We start from the raw sequence: 19492 nt of genomic DNA on the forward strand, positions 1-19492 counted from the left end.
TGAAATGCAACCGAAATATTAATCATGAAAGCAGGAAGCAGTCCTCTTTGCCTGCTTACACTTCAAACCTAAAGATGGAGGTAGCACATTCCACCGAAACGTCTGCAAACTTCTGCGGCGTCACATCCCAGAAGACGGTAGTCCGCAAAACCCCCGCCTTTTTAAAGCCATCAGTTAATTTAAGACCGTGCTTTGCTAGCCATTCTGTTCATTTTGCTGTTCTAGCAGCTGATATGAGTGCCTGTGATTCTGTTTGTGTAAGGCAAGTAACGCAACTATGCGGGGTCATGCGTTTTTCAGCCGATTTCATGTGGAATTCTTATCCATGTTGTTTATTTTACGACATTGTCAGTATCGAGTACACTGTCAGATGTTAGTTTCAGACTGTACAGCGTTGAATAGTAGGGTGATCGGAGAATAATGAATTAAACAAGAGTTTCGAAGGAAGCCGGAAAACAACGGCCGTGGCGATCCGTTCCGCTGACCACAGGACACCCTCTATCCGCTAAAGTTGGCACTAATTTCGCCGACAAGCAGCGGTCGCTCTGTCGGTATAGTTCGCTTGCGGACTAAAGCCACGGAGTTTTTGTTTGTTTCGAAGGAAGCGGTTATGGCCTTCAAAACCCTCGAGGACCAGAGGAAGACGACGAACCCCCACAGACAGGATCTGCGGTGTTACGGTCGGGATTGGACACAGCATCTTTCGAAAGCGAGTATTCAGAGCTACCGGTACACGGTCCTGCTCGGTGCAATTCTTATTTCTCGTGCTAAATCGCGACATGAATCCACATGAGACATTTGCATAGCGCGATACTGCGACTGTACGCTCCCAGTTAAAATTATACTAACATTTTGGCCACAGACATTTAAAGCGTAATGGATATATATTAGAAAATTACCCGCTTGGTGCTCTGTATATTAGAAATGTGGAATACGGGGACCCAATCATCGTCCTTGCTCCGAAGACCGACAATTTCAGGAAAGCATTTTCTTTCCGATGTTATCTTCGTCGATAGTAGTTGTAACCAGTTGGGTTATGGACCGGTCGCTTAGGTTTGTACCTGCTGGGTGTTTTTTTTTTTTTGCGCTCTCGTAAAAGAGAAACTGGTTCTCGAAACTTCTCTCAGTATGTCTCGCTCTTCTTTTTGCTCTTATTAAACATTACGCACGTGTCTAAATGTGGAGGAATTCTATTCCATCCGTATTTCACATCTCTGTGTTGTATTGTGCCGAATTTGTACAATTTGAGGAAGGTACTGCTGCTTCAGGGGACACGTAGAGGAGCCTGCATTATAAACACGGAATTTATGGTACGTGAATTTGATTTCCCTACATTTCTTTCGATTTTTTCTACATATTATTTTAAAATATCTCAAATTAATTGAACATGCTTCTTTAACCACTAATGAAATATTAGTTCAGAAGCAACAGATAATGGAATTATCGCGAATAAATTGTTTATAAGAAGACAGTGAATTTTCTCAACGCATTTCTCTTTACATACATAGATAACCGCTGTTCGTAACGAGGTTGAACTGTGATATGTTCGTAATATGGAAATCACTTCAGAAGAGATGCGTGAATAATTGTGACAGGAAGGGGACTGAAATTTGTAGATTTTGATACCGTTTTTATTGGTCTGTACTGAATAGTAAGTGTAATGCATTTGAAAGAATGAACGGAAGGACCCTATTCACTTCGACCATGAAAATGGAGGCAGCATATACCTCCGAAATCCCGTTAACGCTACCCAAGATCAGAACCATTATGTATGCAGACGGTGATTTCAGTAGTACAACCAACCACAAGGTTTGCATTTTACTTTAAGGCTTCTGAAACCAAACCTAGACAGCCCTGTAAGTGGAAATTTCTTATTACTCTTCGGAAGAAAACTTTTGAAGTTGGGTCGTGAATGTAAAAAGAAGTTTTTTTTTTCTGTAAACTAACTTATATATTGCTTCAGCCATAACTGCACTCCGAGGGATGGTTTTCTTTTTCAAGAGCTCCCACCAAATCATTCTTTCTACCTGAACGAAATTATATGACTCTGGGGGAAATATTTGGTAACCCCAACTCTGCTAACCTGTTGGAACTATGAGGCTCGCCATGCAGACCTTCCATTTTGTCAGGCAGTGGTTGAAGGAATGGATCGAGAATTGTTTGCAACGCTATGCCACATAAGAACGTTGTCTAATTTCCATAAGATACTTGTGAGCGAATGGTGGATAGTCTTCATGGTTTAATTTTTTCTTTTCAAGCTCGTAGGTTGAATAGAGTCGAATGATGACGTGATTGTGTATGATGAACTGGAAAACTTGTGGAAGGAACCGACCATGATCCGTATTAAGTAAGTATCCAAGGGCCGCGCCATAGCTCAAGCGGTTAGTCGCTGGCCTTCCACCGCGGCGGCCCGGGTTCGATCTCTGGTCTTGTCAAGTGGGATTTGTGGTGGACAAAGTGGCGCTGGGGCAGGTTTTCTCCGAGTACTTCGGTTTCCCCTGCCAATCTTCATTCCACAAAATTCTCCATCATCATAATCACCCTGGCAGGTACAATCGGCCAGTCAGTGGCTGCTGTTCCGAGTGGACCCGGCTGGACTCCACCCCCCACTAAGTGAGAACTATCCAGATATTTGCTTGGACGGGCTAAGAAGAATCCTTTTCTTAGTTTACCCGCTTCTTAGGTCCACTGTCCACTAAAAGGCATATCCGCCTTCCTAACAGAACCGCGTTATTCATTAGTATTTGCCTTCCGCCACCTCCTCTTCATTGTCAGCTCTCCTAAATCATTCTCTGCATGTTCCAGCCATTTCACTCTTATTCTTCTCACTTTTCTTATGCTAGCTCTTAGTTAACCTGTATAGCGACTAGCTACGGGCTGGGTACCGAGGATTCGGAGTTCGAGTCCTGGTAGGGTCAAGAATTTTTTTTTCTTCACGTCGTGCAGACCGGCTCTGAGGCCCAGCCAGCCCCCTATCCAATGGGTACCGGGAGTAAAGCGGTAGGGGCATGAAGCCGACCACTCACCTCCAGCTAGTGCCGAGGTCAAGAAATGTGGATCTATGCATCCACTCCCCCCATACCTCTTCATGATGTAGTGCTAAATTAGTTAAGCACAGGGACTACCGTTTCATGCTATCTCTTATCCGGACGAAGTTTGTACCCCCAGGACCGAGGAATGCCAACCACTACACCGCGAGTTTTTATGTAAAAGGTTAGAAAATTGTCGGAATGAATGGTACAAGTAACGGGAGAGTCACGGAAAATCGCGCCTCTTTGTATTGCTTGGAGAGCCTGCAAGCTGCATTGAGAAATAACTTGTCTATTTAACAACTGGTACAGGTTTAATGCATACCTACCACAGCAGACAAAACGATTCAGTGTGTGGAGTCCGTGTATAAGTGGTGGTATATGTATTACATGCTGTAATATAAAGCGAGTTTTGTAGAGAGTCCATCCGTGAAGCGAGCTCATTGTTTTGTGGGTCAACCCGCCATGAAGGCAGGAGCATCTGTCTGCTCTGGCAAAATGTTTCACTCTTTAAGAATTTCGTTGAATATTCAGCGCTGTTTGCTCTTCTATATGTAATTGGATACAGTTTCTTTTAACCTTTCCTTTTTTTCAAAATACCTCTGGAAATGAAGTCATTACGTCAGAGCGCTCTTCTTTTGTGAGTGTACTAATTAACCCTATGAAACATGAAGTTCATCAAAGTAATATTTAAAAAATCAGTTCCTGCGGCACAAAGACACTGCATGCCATGCACAAAGACCGTTCGGTTAATTCTGTGGACAGAAATAATCGCTGTATATTCTGAGAATAATAATAATAATACAGCCCACACCCTCACACCCTTGCGCTAACAGCAGTTCTGTGACTCTGTTCTGCAACGTGCGCTTAGATCCCCTCACCAACACCTTCCCTTCAGGCTTTCCAGCTAAAATCGGTATGCATTTCTTGTCAATCATGGAGCTGAGGTCTTCTCGAGGAGCCGCCAATTATGCAGCTACTCAAGAACTTCCCAGCATTTTGTGGAACCCAAAGGTTCATTACCGTGCTTACAAGAGCCCTCTACTGGTCCTAACCTGAGCCAGATAAATCCAATTCATACCATCCCATCCTATTTCTTCCAAATATGCTGCATTTTCTACCCATCATGCCTCGATTTCCCTCCTGCTTCTTTACGAAACACAGGTTGTTTCGGAGCTGTTTGCTTCTTCCTAAGTTTATTCTAACCCATCCATGTGTTTGACGCATGCGTACAGCAACTTTAAACTCTTCACAGAGGTAGTGCTGTTGGTGCTCGTAACGTTGAATATTACGATAGCACGTTGTTACCGCATATAATGTGTTGAATATAAGTACGCAGCGGTTTAGGTTATACTATTATCATCATATCATCGTGAGGTGAAAGGTCAGGTGGGGTTATGGAGGGCGGTAAATGTTTATGGCCCGTAGGGGCTGTGTAGGCAGCCACTTGTTGCATGTCACTCTGTAGGTGTGCTTCAACGTGTGACATGTGTACTCTGTTATGTTCTCTTGCTGCCGCATTTCTGAACCTCTTTCCTGTCAGTCTGCTGCTGCCTTGCTGAGTGAAACCTCTACAGTGATTTAATTTATTCCGTGCGCATTGTAAGGTACAGAAACAAAACACGTCATAGACCCTTTCGACCTTTGTTTGATAATATGTGACGTGTGTAGTGTAACCCGTTATGAGGCTCCACGTACCCCTGATTCAGAGCCGCTGTTGTGCTGAGTAGGAAAATGGCCTTAGGCGAGGTGGCCGATCTTCCCAAGAATTCGTCGTAACCGAGAGAACCTATCATATTCCCGTACGTCAAGCAGTTAGAAGGGCCTACATTGTTTCAGCGTTCATACATAGCACCAGAGTCATTTTGGTTATTATAATTAATAAATGCAATATAAAATAACAGTATAATAATATATTACTTGGAGCCGGGATAGCTCAGTCATTATAGCGACGGGACATAGGTTGAACGGCCGAGGTTCGATTCCCTTCAAGGGCAAGATATTTTTCTCAACTCCACAATGTCCAGGCTGACTCTGGTTACCATCCAGCCTTCTATGTAATGGGTACCGGGAAATCTTCCCCCGGGAGAGAGGGGTAAAGCAGCCGGGGCATGAAACCGACCACTCACCATCTAATGGTGGAGCTATACCTCCGCTTCGCAACACATCTTCTCGGCATGGTGCTTAATCAGTTAAGCACAGGAACAAATTTACCTGTTTTTAAGTTGTAGTGATATATAACAAGAACTCACGATTTCCTTATTGTGATCCAGTTTTCCAATGCAAGTTTATCCCCCCGAGAAAAGGAATGCATATAGGGTATTGGTGGGAAAGCCAGAAGGAAAGAGACCACTGGGAAGACCAAGGCGCAGGTGGGTGGACAATATTAAAATGGATCTTAGAGAGATAGGATGGGATTGTATGGATTGGATCAATCTGGCTTAGGATAGGGACCAATGAAGGGCGGAACACGGTAATGAACCTTCGGGTTCCATAAAATGCTGGGAAATTCTTGAGTAGCTGCAGATTTGGCTTCTCCTCAAGAAGGGCTCAGCTCCATAAGTAAGTAAGTCTATCCCCAACTACTGGCCAGGTGTTTTTACATCAGCTGACTTTGCTGATATAAATGCTGCGACATTGCCCTCACTACATGCATTATTGTTGCTGTTTCATGCGTCCGGTCACGATAGCTGATCCTGCTGTTGTTGCCGCAGGTGCACGTGTACTTCTCCGCGTTGCCAGAGGACAAGGTGCCGTACGTGAACTCCGTCGGGGAGCGGTACCGGGTGCGACAACTGCTGCACCAGCTGCCGCCCCACGACAACGAAGTGCGCTACTGCCACAGCCTGTCCGACGAGGAGCGCAAGGAACTGCGACTGTTCTCCGCGCAGAGGAAGCGCGAGGCCCTGGGTCGCGGCTCCGTCCGGCAGCTGCCAGCTCCCATGACGTGCGATGCGGTAAGTACAGGCACTTGGACTGCTGTCCCCAATGAGGAGACGTCGGTACCTATGTACCAGGCCTCGCGGCAACGTATCCCAATGGATGGTAATTTTGATACTGTCGTGAGAACCCGAACACAGACAAACGATTCTGAATAGTAATGTTGAGATGGGCAGGGCATGTAGCACGAGTGGGGAAGAAGTGGAATGCATGTATGATATTGGTGGGAAAGCCAGAGGGAAAGAACCACTAGGAAGACCAAGACGTAGTTGAGTCTTAGATAGAATGGGATGGTATGGACTGGATTGATCTGGCTCAGGATGAGGACAAATGGGTGGCTCTTGTGAATACGGTAATGAACCTTTGGGTTCCATAGAATGCTGGGAAGTTCTTGAATAGTTGCACAATTGGCGGCTTCTGAAGAAGAGCTCAGCATCATGAAATTAGTTATATTATTGCTGTTATTATTATTATTATTATTATTATTATTATTATTATGTGCTGGGAGAGCTAATTCTGTAGAGCGGCGGCCTATTAGCTGGACTGTCGGGGTTCCGTTCTCAGCAGGGACAAGAAATTTTTCTCTTTTCCGCAGTGTCCAGGCTGGCCCTGAGGCCCACCCAGCGTCATATACAGTGGGTACCGGGACCTCTTTCTCCAGGGGTAAGGCGTGAAGCTGTTCACTAACCTCTATCTAGTGCCGAGGTTAAGAATAAGGGAACATTACCTCCACTCTCCCATACGTCTTCATGGCGTGATGTTTCATTAATTAATCGCAGGGAAAAGTTTACCTTCTACCGTTATTATTATTATTATTATTATTATTATTATTATCATCATCATCATCATCATCATCATCATTATCATTTCAATCGAGGGATATGTTGACGTTATGGAAGTAGTTCCCTTTGGCATAGGTTTCTGTAAGTGTTCTGTTTGAGTTTCCATGCTCTGAAACAAGCTGAAGGAGTCCCTCACTTAAATCCAGGGACTGTATAATAAAGCTTTGCGAATGCTCCTTTAAGCTCATTCCTCTAAGTCGGAAGCGAACTTTGAGTGGTTTCGAACCTACAGATTAATTCAAGTGGAATCTTCTTAGGGTGTGTTCTCCCTGCATGAGCACCTCCCCAGCTTATCACAGGCAGAGGCGGACGAAGTGTTGCACAAATAAAACACTTCATGTCGGCATATTCTCTCGGATACAAGATTATGCACAGATCAGCGGTTCTTAAACGGCCGACTCTTTGGAATTAAATCCAGGGAAGCTGGGTATGAGGCTACGAGTAGGATTGGCCGAACTCAAACCAGAAAATACTGATTTCTGTTGAGTTCTGGAATAATACACCCACTTGTTTTAGAACAGGATGCAGAGGGGAGTCTTTGGACCTAAGAGGAAGTGAAAGGAGCAAGGAGAAAATAAAGTGCATAGTGAATAGCTTGATAATTTGTACTTTTCTCATTATTCCATTAGAGCGATCAAGGGGAATGAACCCGGGGGGGGGGGTTATGTAACAGATATAGATGAAGCGAGGAATGAATAGACAATTATGTTCTGAAAACCTCGATAGAAGAGATCACGTGCAATACCTGTTCATAGACAAAAGATTAATATTTTAAACAGACTTTGAGGTACTGTGCAACATGCATGAAGGTCGCGGGTTCGATTCTGCACGAGACCATTGGATTTTGCAGCCGATCTGATCCATCCAACCACACTATGGCCCTGGGGTCGACTCAGCCTCTAACAGAAATGAGTACCAGGAATCTTCCGGGCGGGTAAAGGGCGGCCGGCACGTAAGACTGACAACCTCACCGTCATCTGTTGTCCGATTGTCTACAAAATGTGGGAGCCTCGACGTCACGTCCTGTTACAGGGATAGCGCCATTGTCGGGCTCTTGTGAACAGTGTTTAGTTTTAGAGTCCAACAGAAGGTGCTAACTCCTTGACGAGTTGAGGAAAACAGGATTTTTCTGGAACGTGACGTCGTGTAGTTTGGTACGTAGGAACAAAATTTTCTAAAGGACCTGTTGTCTCCATCTTCAGGAAAGAAGACTACCAAAGTGCATGGCGTTACAGTCAAGAAGTCTAAATATTTTATGCCGCCATGATGGCCTCAGATCTCACACAGTTCGGGTAAAATATATGCTCTTCAAGGGAGGCTGTATCATGGAGCGATTTCGTTCATTTTTACATTTTGTTATAGAACAGAAGTGACTAATTATATTCTAATATGCATGTTTATGTTATTGACGGTTTGCAAAGACGAAGGAAAGAACAGCATGAAGCGCGAAGGTGAAAGCATACCTTGTTTGAGTACATTGGTTCTTAACGTGCTAATTTTTCTCTTACCTCTTAAATTTTTAGTGTATTGTACGACGTTATGATTGTCTGAAACCATGTAGCGTCAGATGGTGGGATGGCGAATGAATGCAAGGAAGCGGTTGCGGCCTAACTGAGAAACCAACCTTTGCCTTGAGGGACTGAGGAAAACAGCGAAAATCCTCAGAAGAGCCGGTGTCCCGGCCGGGATTTGGAGCAAGGACTACTCGAGTACAAATCTAGATCGAACCTCTACACAGACTTGCTCTATGTACCTCATAAGATTATACTCGGGGTTGCAGATTATGCTCAAGAAACATTCCTCCAATTCGGGGTATGAAACGGCTGGATGTTATCTTAACCTTTTTTTGTGGCGTAAAGAAAACTTTTAGAACATCAAACTGTGAAGATGCATCTGTGAATATTTTATACCAACCGTTATTAAAGTGGGGCTAACTCATAATACATAACAGTTAGGTCCCATGAGAAGGAAATTAGTTTTTGTCATTTTAATTTCATCTTGTCCCTTCCGGACGTTGCCTTATTGACATGGATAGTAGTCCTACAAAAAGTGGAAGGGTAAGATCGTAGGGTTGAAAGTTTTCAAAGAGGGGTGAGATAAAATCACAGGAGAGACAGAGATTTAAATGTGGGTCTACTGCATAAACGAAAAAAAGTTTCTTACATTTTACTAGGTCCATTAGCATTTGACAATCGAAGCGTGTTGTCGTTTTCATAGTAAGGCGAGCATTTATAAGCACTGAACCTTAAAGCATCTCTCAACCCACATGTTAGGTAGGGGATTCCCAGAAGACAAGAATTAACATTATACACAGACAGATGGAGAAAACAGGATGTTAAGGGGAATGGGGGAGACTTTTTGAGTCTTAATTTCCTTCTTCACTAAGTTTTCCTTTTTAAGCCGTTATCTCTTCCGCTACGTTTCATTTCTGTAACTTAAGAGCTACAGAGAGGCATAGTTTAATTACTTTAAAGGCGTTTCATTTAAAAGTAATAAAGAAGACTGCCGCTTCACTCACTTTCCGTCTTCTGGGCTTAAGGGAAGAGATGGGAGGGAATGTTATTGCACTGGAATGGCCACGCTCTGTAAATAGCAGTGCAGTCTGCGCAGGTCATATTCATCAGCAGGAACTATTAGATGCAATTGGGAGACCAGTGAAAACTATAAATTAATAATTATAAAAATTTCTGCTCTTTTTCTCTTCATAGTTTTTGACAGTATATATTTGTACAGCCTGTTAAATTCTCACAGATACTTGTAAAGCATTGCAGTGTCGTCTTGATTGGTACAGTAAACGAAAAGATTCGTTTTAAATGTGTAGGAATGTTCATGATATAGAATACTGATTGACTGACTGACTGACTGACTGACTGACTGACTAACTACGAGTACATGGAGCTGAGTCCTTGAGAAGCCGCCAGTCTCTCATCTACTCAATAATTCAACAACATTTTATGGAACCCGAAGGTTCACTACCGTGTTCACAAGAGCCCTCCACAGGTCACTATTCTGAGCCAGATCAATCCAATCCATACCATTCTATCCTAACTCTCTAAGATCCATTTTAATATTGTCCACCCACCTACGCCTTTGCCTTCCCAGTGGTCTCTTTCCTTCTGGCTTTTCCACCAATATCCTATATGCATTCCTTTTCTCCCCCATTCGTGCTACATGCCCTGCCTACCTCATCCTCCTTGACTTGATCATTCTAATTACGCTTGGAGAAGAGTACAAGCTATGAAGCTCCTCATTATGCAGTTTTCTCCAACCTCCTGTCACTTCATTCCTCTTCGGTCCAAATATTCTCCTCAACGCCCCGTTAATTAGGCCTGTATAGATTTCATATTGTTATCATATTTCTGTAACGAGGGCACGCGGTAGCGTAGTTGGTTGAGGCACTATGCTACAAGCCGCAAGGTCGCGGGTTCGATTCCCGATAAGGTCATTGGATTTTTCAGTGGACCTAATCCTTCCAGCCACACTATGCCCTAGGTTCGACTCAGCCTCTAACAGAAATGAGTACCAGGAATCTTCCTGGGGGAAAGGGCGGCTGACAACCTTACCGCCATCTGTGAGCCGATTGTCTAGAAAATGTGGGAGCCTTGACGTCTCACAACCCAGTGGGCCTCCATGGCCTGTAACAGGGATAGCTTTACCTCTTTACCTTTATTATTGTTCTAAATTCTGCACAAAAATTGTTTTGACAAAATTTAACTCATTTTTAAAGGGTTTTAAATTATCATACATAGTACTTTCAGGACCCTGCATCTAGCTACAGTCGTCCTCTATTTCGGAATGTGAGTTTCAGGTAATTCATTGGAAGTTGGTACGCATCGTTTGTAAAGTTGATGGGAGCAATCTCTACTCTGTGCTCCGTATTTTGTGTTAAACGAATTGCGTGAACTAGTTAAAACTGTATGCAGCTTCCAACGAAACGAAAGTACAGTATACAATTTATTAATACGTATTTATTTTATTTGTAAATCTTCGCTGTTGATGATCAATATTAGATTGAAATATGTCGTCATTTTAATAGAATGAAAACAGTTGGTTGGCTATAGTTCATGTATATCATTTGTGGACGTTGTAGACCGTTAGTAAAACAGAATGGCACAATAGAAGGAATATTTAGAGTGCAAAAAGCCCGCCTACTCATAAGCCATGACGACGATATCAAATTTCGTAGCAAGAGGTCAGATGATTCTGAAGTTGTTAGGTGGGACACATTCACAAGGACACAGAATGATAAACCACCACAGTAGTGCAGGTAGTTGCTTTCATGCTTTGTATTCTGAAGTCCTCAGATTAGAATCTTAGTTCATAAGCCAGCTATCTTGACTGAAGTTTTTCGAGATTTTGAGTTACTCGAGGCAAATTTTTAGGAATATCCTTAACATATTTGTCACAGTATATTCAGTTTTTTTAAACCATCATTCTGCTAGCGGCAGTTGATAAAATGTCCTTAAATACACCCAGAATCAGTAACGAGAGGCTCACTATTGAGCTGATTTTTTTTATAAAACAAAGGAAGGACGACAGTGCTATCATCATCATCATCATCATCATCAGTAATCTGTCAGACGACAGGTCCACAGTCTCTTCCAAAACAGTTCCTCCACTTAATGCGATCTAGAGCTTTCTCCTTCAAATGACAGCCAGCATCTCTGTCCCCAAGGTCATCCAGCATCTTCTTACGTCTTCTTCCTCGTCTTCTTGTCACTTCTATCCGCCCCTCTATCTTTCCTTCAGTAAGTACAGTGCTATCATAGGAAACTAAAGATACAGACTCTCAGTGCCAAGCCAATGCCCAGCCCTGAAATTTTTCATAGCGTTCTTGAAATAAAAGCATTATGTTCAGAAAGTGTTGTCTCCCTCTCACTGTGTAGCGCCATGTAATTGGGTGAAACTGCAAAACACTTCAAACTGGTTCCTATGTTCCGTTTTGAGTGACAAAAAACGCCTCTCCTAATAGAGTTAGAGCTCAGAAATACGTGCAGCGCAGTGCGCGTGGAGAGCAGGTACTGAGGGTGGGGGCATGCTGCATCATTTTGCAAGTCTCTCAACTCTTCTGTGTTGGAACCCGAGCTTCATTGTTCTCACAAGCGCCGCATGAGAGCCCTAGGGTTGTCCAATCCTGTGTCTTTGTCTGCTTTAACATTTTTTTTTCTCTCATCATGGTGATCAAGGGGTTGATTAGCAGCAGGAACATGAGCCTTCGCCTATGCGTTACATACAGACCGTCTCTGAGGCGACATCTCACGGGATTAATTTGAATGCCCTAAGAGAGTAAGAGAAAGGATACACACTATGACTCCATTCTCCTCAGCACCCTTCTCTCAGGTTACAGTGAATTTCCTCGCGTGATAAAGCTTTATCGCTGCCAGGGTTTCGGGGACTGCGTTTCGTCCATCATCAGGGAACTGATGTGATGGTAACTCGCAGATCTTATGCCATAAATCTGCTTGTATCTTGGAGCTGAGGTTCGCGGAGCAAGGGCTGTGAGGATTACTGTCTTTTACGATGTTGCGCCATGTATTCTTGTAGAAATTCTGACTTCTAACAGACTACACAGCGTCGCTTCACAGAAGATAGTACTTTTAAAAAAATATGCGTGTTTTAATCATTAGGCTGTTAAATGGGACATAACATTATAAACTGAAAGCATTTCCCAAATTTATTTTACTCTTAATTTAATCTTTTTAATGCGTCATTCTGGGTCCCGTTTACTCCCACTTTGTTACGTTTCGAAACGATTTATTGGCTATATCTCTGTTACGGTCCTCGCCTGTATTATGTCGACGCGACATGGAAATATAACCTATACATTTTTTCTTGGTTTAGTTGTAAACAAACTTCTTTACAGCCTGCATATACAGTGTTTCTGTCCTTCTCTAAAGTTGTAAATTGAACATTAAGTTATGAAGATATGTCGGAAAGCGGAATTATAGCTCCACGTGTACTGACCTCGTCATCAGGTAGAATTTAATGGTTGTCTTGCTTCACGCCTCTGCTGCCTTATTTTCGCCGAAAAGCCACTCGATATCCACTGGACAGGAAGCTGGGTTGGCCCCTTGAGCCTGTCTGAATATTGTAGAGAAGAGAATAATCCTAGTCCCTGCCAGGAATTGAACCCTAATTCCTCGGTCATGGAGAATGTAGCATAGTCGATAACCTGCTTGCTATATGCCGTCCTTTATACCTGATTAATGAATACACGAGCGAGAAGGTAGACGGTGCTGAACTGAATAGCAGAACGCATCTCCTCAGCTCATTCTGGCTCAAATTTATTATCTAATGCGTACACAGATTTGTTTTAAATAATATCGTCTTCCTCATTACGAAATCCGAATCCATGAAATGCAAATGACGCCACTTTGGCACGCTGTAGCAGTCAGGGAGTGCTGTTAGGAAGATGGACGTGTTTTCGCCTCTGTTTTAATGATTAACCTCCAGCTAGCAACAACAATCTGTCAATATTTCGCTCCACCCTCCATATCGTCTTCCCTCTTGCTGCCTTGTGCCAAGTCTGAAAGCCATTTCCCATTCCTTTCCAGCTCCACGGACCAACCACAGAGAAAAACAGGCAATTTCAATGCAAATGAAGGCAAGGAGTTCTTAGAACAGAACTGAGTTCGGGTCCCTCAGTGTGTTTTGTTGTGTGTTGTTTGGGAGTCATAGTCTCACTGATCACTGTTTTCCTTGGATGAAATGAAAGTGCTATGAGAAATCGTGATTTTCGAATCAGGAAGAAGCAAGAGCGTGCTATGTAACACGTCACTTCCGTACAAGACCTGGTCAGTGAATTGGTATGATAATCCAAGTACCGTTGTAGTTATAAATATCTGTGACAGTGGTCTAGCGTCAATATGGGAGGTGCTTTATTTTATTACCTGAACTATATGAACCAGATGCTTACTCTTTAAGATCCATTTTAATATTATCCTTTCATATACACCTTTGTCTCCGAATAATATCGTCATCTACGAACAAGTGTTCTTCTGGCTTCTGTTTTATGTCTTCTTGGAGCTTTTTTGTGGGGACCCGGTAGTGAGACGAGCGTGTTTCAGAGGAAGTTCCTGGATATGGCATTAGGACGACGTGCAAGTTTAGAGTCTGCATTTTATTACATCCAGTTCCTTGACCCCAAATTCAAAATAATGTTAGCGTTTTTAATACTTCACTTTCAAGCACATGGGAGCATTTACTCTGAATCTTGATGGATTCCAAATTGTTTAATAAAGTGTTAACTGATTCTTGTTCCAAACTGAGTTATGCCCTTCTGACTGACACATCTGCTGCACGTAACGGACTTTACGAGAGGAGACAGTAGATGGTTCAGGCTAGTAAACAGAAGCTGAAGAAGTTACTGAACATTGTAAGCTACAAGGCTTCAGTGTTTCCGGCCATGTGGTCAGATACTTACTCATGGTCCCCTCCCACAACACATTTTTCCAGATATTATAGCATGTAGACCCGTTGCTAAGTAATGACTGTAAGTAACGCCCGTTACTAGGCAACAGATTCCTAACACACGCCAGTGGACTAACCAGGAAGCGGTGATCCCTACATGGCCAGTGCGACAGCAGCATGAAGCAACAATAGAATTGTTGGAAGCGATGTTTTCTCTCCGGTCCGTGCCGAGGTGTTATAAACAGCTAGTAGACCTTAATGAGGCATGCATTTTATTTCACTCTTATCTATATTACAAATCTTTTTGAGATAATCGGCGAAATTTTGTTTGAAGATGATGCACAGATTGGTCCACATTTGGCCAATGAAAACCAAAATTACTTTCTCCTAATATATTTTAATCCTACACGAAATAAGAAAACGGATGGCTAATTGGATTGGTCATGTTTTACGCAGAAACTGCCTTCTAAAAGAAGTTATCGAAGGAAAGATAGAGGGGCGGATAGAAGTGACAAGAAGACGAGGAAGAAGACGTAAGAAGATGCTGGATGACCTTGGGGACAGAAGAGGATACTGTCATTTGAAGGAGAAAGCTCTAGATCGCATTAAATGGAGGAATTGTTTTGGAAGAGACTGTGGACCTGTCGTCTTGACAGATTACTGATGATGATGATATTTTAATACAGACCCTCAGATACTAAATTCTATCCAAATCCGTTCATACTTTCGGAGATGAAACATGCGATCAGACGGACAGACGAAAATGACCTTCCTTATAATCATTTTCTGAAAGCGCTTTATATAAGGAAACGGCTGGTACTGAAAGGGAAATACGCAGTTTGAAGGAACAAATGCACAGTGAGTTTTGTTTTAGACTTCTCCAATGCGGAGAGGGTTATCTATTGAATGCCGTCGTTTCGTAAACGCATTTACTTGAAAAAAGAAACAGACAACTTTTTAACAACTTCAGTTAACGTTGCTGATTAAATATTAGGTTTTCAATTGGTTTTATATCCTTTGATCGCGAACTTGGTACGAAGCAAACTAAACTAATTAATCGGGTTTATAAACTGGGGTTAATTTCGCTTTGAAGTTTAAAATACACGGTACTAGTAATTGGGAGGTCATTCAGCAGAGCGCATGACCGTCGAATTTGCAGACCCGGTCCACGGCTGGGATTACTGTCCAGGCACAAAGTGGAAACGTTATGCTCTGAATCTAACGTCCAGTTAATTGGCAGCCCCCATTCTCGGATTGATGTTCCGTGCGGCCATATTTGTTTTTCCTATTATTTCGTGTGTACGACATTTCTCACTCTGTGAATCTAGTTTCGAGTGTAGTGTTCCGAAGTCATAAATTGAGGATGGTCACAAAATATTGTCAGGGACTTTCTAGCTTCCGATTTTCATTCCACAAAAAAGAGGCAACAACAATGCCACATAAAACAAGAATATTTACTGTACTGTACTCATACCTACATAATTAGAATGATTAAGTCAAGGAGTATGAGATGGGCAAGGCATTCAGCACACGTAAGGGAGAAGAGGAATGTATATAGGATTTTGGTGGGAAAGCTAGAAGAAAAGAGACCACTAGGAAGACCTAAACATAGGTGGCAGGATAATATTAAGATGGATGTTAGAGAAATGCAATGGGGCGGTATGGACTGGATTCATCTGCCTGAGGGCAGGGACCAATGGAGGGCTCTTGTGAACACGGTGGTGAACGTTCGTGCTTCATAATACGTTGGTAAATTCTTGAGGAACTGAGAGACTAGAAGCTGCTAAAAAGGGACTCAGCTGCACCGAATTAGTTTCGCTTAGTGGGGCGTGGAGTCCAACTGGGTCCACTCGGCACGGCGGCCACTGATTGGCCTATTGTAGCCTTCCCCGGGTGCTTATGATGATTGAGAATTTGGTGGAATGAATATTGGCAGGGGAAACCGAAGAACTGGGAGAAAACCCGCCCCCAGCGCCACTTTGTCCACCACAAATCCCACTTGACCAAACCCGGACCGCCGCGCTGGGAGACCAGCGACTAAAGGTTCGGCCACACAGCGCTACGTACGCGACACACGCTATGTTCGCTATACGAACAGAAAAATATCTCCCTTATTGCCAGTGTGACTGGCCACACAGACTTCCGTACGCTACGTACTCTATGTTCCCTATGTTAGCTGCGTCGCAGAGTGTACACAGCGTACGTAGCAAACAGCGTAGCGCTCTGTGTGGCCGAACCTTAACCGTTAGAGGTATGACGCGGCCTTAGTTAGTTGGCTAACTAGCTAGCTATTGTACATAGTTGTAGAAAATCTATCTTCTTTTATTTAACGGATTTTCATCAACTGCTCAGCCCATGTGGACTAGAATAAGAGGTTGAATTTACTGGCATGGATGAGGACTGAAGTAACCGTGACGTATGAGTGTTCTCTGCACAAAGTAGGCGAAGTGAACGCCTGTAAGGAAGGTCATATCCGTTCGTCTGTCCATGTGCTCCATTGCCCGTCGAAGCCATTAGATCTTTTACATTAAACTTGATGTTTGTGAGGGTGTAGCAGCAAAAGTTTTTGAGTGAATTTAATTTTGGTTCTTGCCTGTATAACCTTTATATAATGTCCATCACAAAACGAAATCGAACGTTATCGATTTTATGAAGAGCTACTCATAAAAGGACTTCGTATTTGGCGTAATGTATGCCACGTGCCGGTCACGGTAGCCCGGATCGTGGGTTCGAATCCCATACAAAGCATTGATGTTTGGTGTATGTATGCGTTTATTCTGTGTTTGTGTTGTCATGTGGTTAGGTAGAGGCCTTGCGACAAGCTGATCAATCCAAGGAGTCCTACCGTCTGTAAAAATGATCATGTAACTGAGAAATGAGCCCCTAAGCTCCAAAGCGGGAGCAAGAGGAAAATAAAGTCACTAGTAACTGTGACTTGTTCTTGAAACGTTTTCGATGTCATTTCTATTTAATGACCTGCTCTGGTACTACTTCTGTCTCTGTGCAGTGATATCTGTAGCCTGATTAGGTTTGCAGTTCTTGAATTAATGAATATTGGTGAGTTTGCTGTAAATAAGGGCGCACTGCATTGAGAGAAAGAGAAGTACGTTATTTTCCTAATTTTATTTATTTTTTAATTCTATGTTGGCCTTGATTTTTAATTATTACAGACTCAAACGCAACCTCCCAAGACAACGTGATGTAAAGGTAGTTCTGTATTTGTCTGGAACTTCATGAGTTAGCACCGCTTTTTCTTTGCCATCACGACAAAACACTCTGGGATCGACGAATCTTGTCCCGTCACCCTTACAAGCAATGGTCATAGCGACAGGGGGTTGCGGAGGGTGAGATACATCAGAAGAGAACTCCCGAGCCACTTAAAAAGTGTACCCCTTCCCCATTACATTGTCGTCGTCATAAATCTTTGCGTGGAGCTTGCCCGCACTTTCGCCCTGCCCCGTTTTTATGTGCACATGAAAACAGCTTCCATCCTAGTGGAGCTAATGGACATTTATTTCAACGCACGACCTGCTTTTCTTTCTTGTAACAGGGCGAAAAAAAAGGAGAATTGTGTCGTCATACGTAAACGGTTTCGTATTAATCAACAACAAGAACAGTAAGGGCTCCCTGTCTTCATTACAGAATTTTCTTAAGTTGATTTAAATATGTGTTGCTATATGAAATGGCCGTACGCTTATTTGCATGTCTGTAACTGCTCTCCGGGATAGCACAGTCTGTATAGCGACTGGCTGAACGACCAAGGGGTCGGAGTTCGAGTCCCGGTGGGGGCAAGAATTTTCACTTCTCCATATTATCTATACTGGCTCTGATGCCCACCCAGACTCCTATCCAATGGGTACCGAGTAATTTTTCCCCCGGAGGGTCAAGCTTACCACTCACCTGCAAACAGTACCGAGGTCAAGAAAACGTGGATCTATACATCCACTCCCCCATACGTCTTCATATCATATTGCTTAATTAGTTGAACACAGGGACAACTTTATAACTACTGTCTCTTGAAGGTAAAATGACATGACATTCGTCTCATATTTCCATAAAATGGTGTAACTGATTTATTTTGTATCAGTAGCCAGTAAACTGAATTCGTGGGAGACGCGAAGGAAATGCAAGTGAATTGTATGGGGAGTCTTGTAAGCCTCTGAAATGGAGCGAAACCCCTCCGCAACAGAATGCCGAGAAACATGCTTTCGTTGTAGACACGTTTCCATGCAACACTGGTTCTTGTAGATTAAATACTGGTAGGCTACTTGTAAATTGAATTGAGGAAGAGTCAGTGAGTGAGAGCCAGTAGAGGGTGAGTGACCAATAGTAGTCAGACCCTTCCTGTCGTCGAAGAGGAGGCCCCATTTCAAAACACATAAAAGCCTGGAAAATATCAGAAATATGATCATGGGTCCCGACAGGACCCGATATCAAGAATGACTGTGCTGGCGAGGACCAGCAACAATACAGGAAAAAAATAGCCAGTGGTGCAACAAACATAGCCCCTACACAGACAGACCGACCCCTCCCCTCATTGAAGAGGAGGCCCAATTTGTAAACACGCACTTGTCTAGGAGAGAATAAAAATCTTGGTTATATATCACGACGACCTGAAGGCAAGAGTGACTGTGCTGGCGAGAACCAGCAGAAATTTAACCGACCGACCGGGGAAAGTTAGGGACTGTTAGACAGAAGCTCCTCAAAAGGATTCGACATAGTTTGAAGGCTCCCAGAGCCATCAGGCAGTGAAATTTGGTCATGAGTCCCATGGGACTAGGAACCAAGAATCTAGAATCACTGTACTGGCGAGGACCACAATCAATTTAGGAGCAAGTAGATTGAATATAGGAGACAACGTAGGCCGATGTGTAGGTTGGATTTGAGATTCACACGCCCTGTTTTTGTAAGGTTCGTTTTAGTATTGCCTCGCACGTCGCCAGCAAAGAGTTCCACTGCCAAGGCCATAAGAAATAAATAACATTGTCGTCTTATTGATCTGCGGTCAGTTCATTCTTTTAATTTCTAGAATATAATATGAGACGCAGGGAGCTGATATTGGTTGTGGGTCAACGCTGATCTGCACTCGGGAGCTTCATGACTCGTCAGCTGTCGGATAACAACTTAGAACGCACCTGCCATGCCAGGAGACGAACGTGGTTCATTTACCTGAAAATTTTTATAAAATGACAAATCTTTTCCTCAAGAGTCACAGAATATGTCTTCTCCCCCCCTTACAAAAGTGCTGATGCTTGTAATTCTTGATCCCAG

The 19492-nt window shown here is 43.2% G+C and overlaps 1 protein-coding gene across 6 annotated transcripts in view; it reads left to right on the forward strand.

Annotated features, from left to right (window-relative positions):
• The window catches only part of LOC111870818 (prickle planar cell polarity protein 3), a 685665-nt gene that overhangs the window by 654796 nt on the left and 11377 nt on the right, over positions 1-19492 (forward strand). For all 6 annotated transcript variants that reach the window (XM_023863382.2, XM_033754008.1, XM_033754007.1 and 3 more), the window contains one exon: positions 5744-5986. In XM_023863382.2, the coding sequence (XP_023719150.1) occupies positions 5744-5986 (243 nt within the window). The remainder of the gene's footprint in view (positions 1-5743; positions 5987-19492) is intronic.

Source organism: Cryptotermes secundus, unplaced genomic scaffold (genome assembly GCF_002891405.2).
Source record: "Cryptotermes secundus unplaced genomic scaffold, Csec_1.0 scaffold499, whole genome shotgun sequence".
Lineage (NCBI taxonomy): Eukaryota > Metazoa > Arthropoda > Insecta > Blattodea > Kalotermitidae > Cryptotermes > Cryptotermes secundus.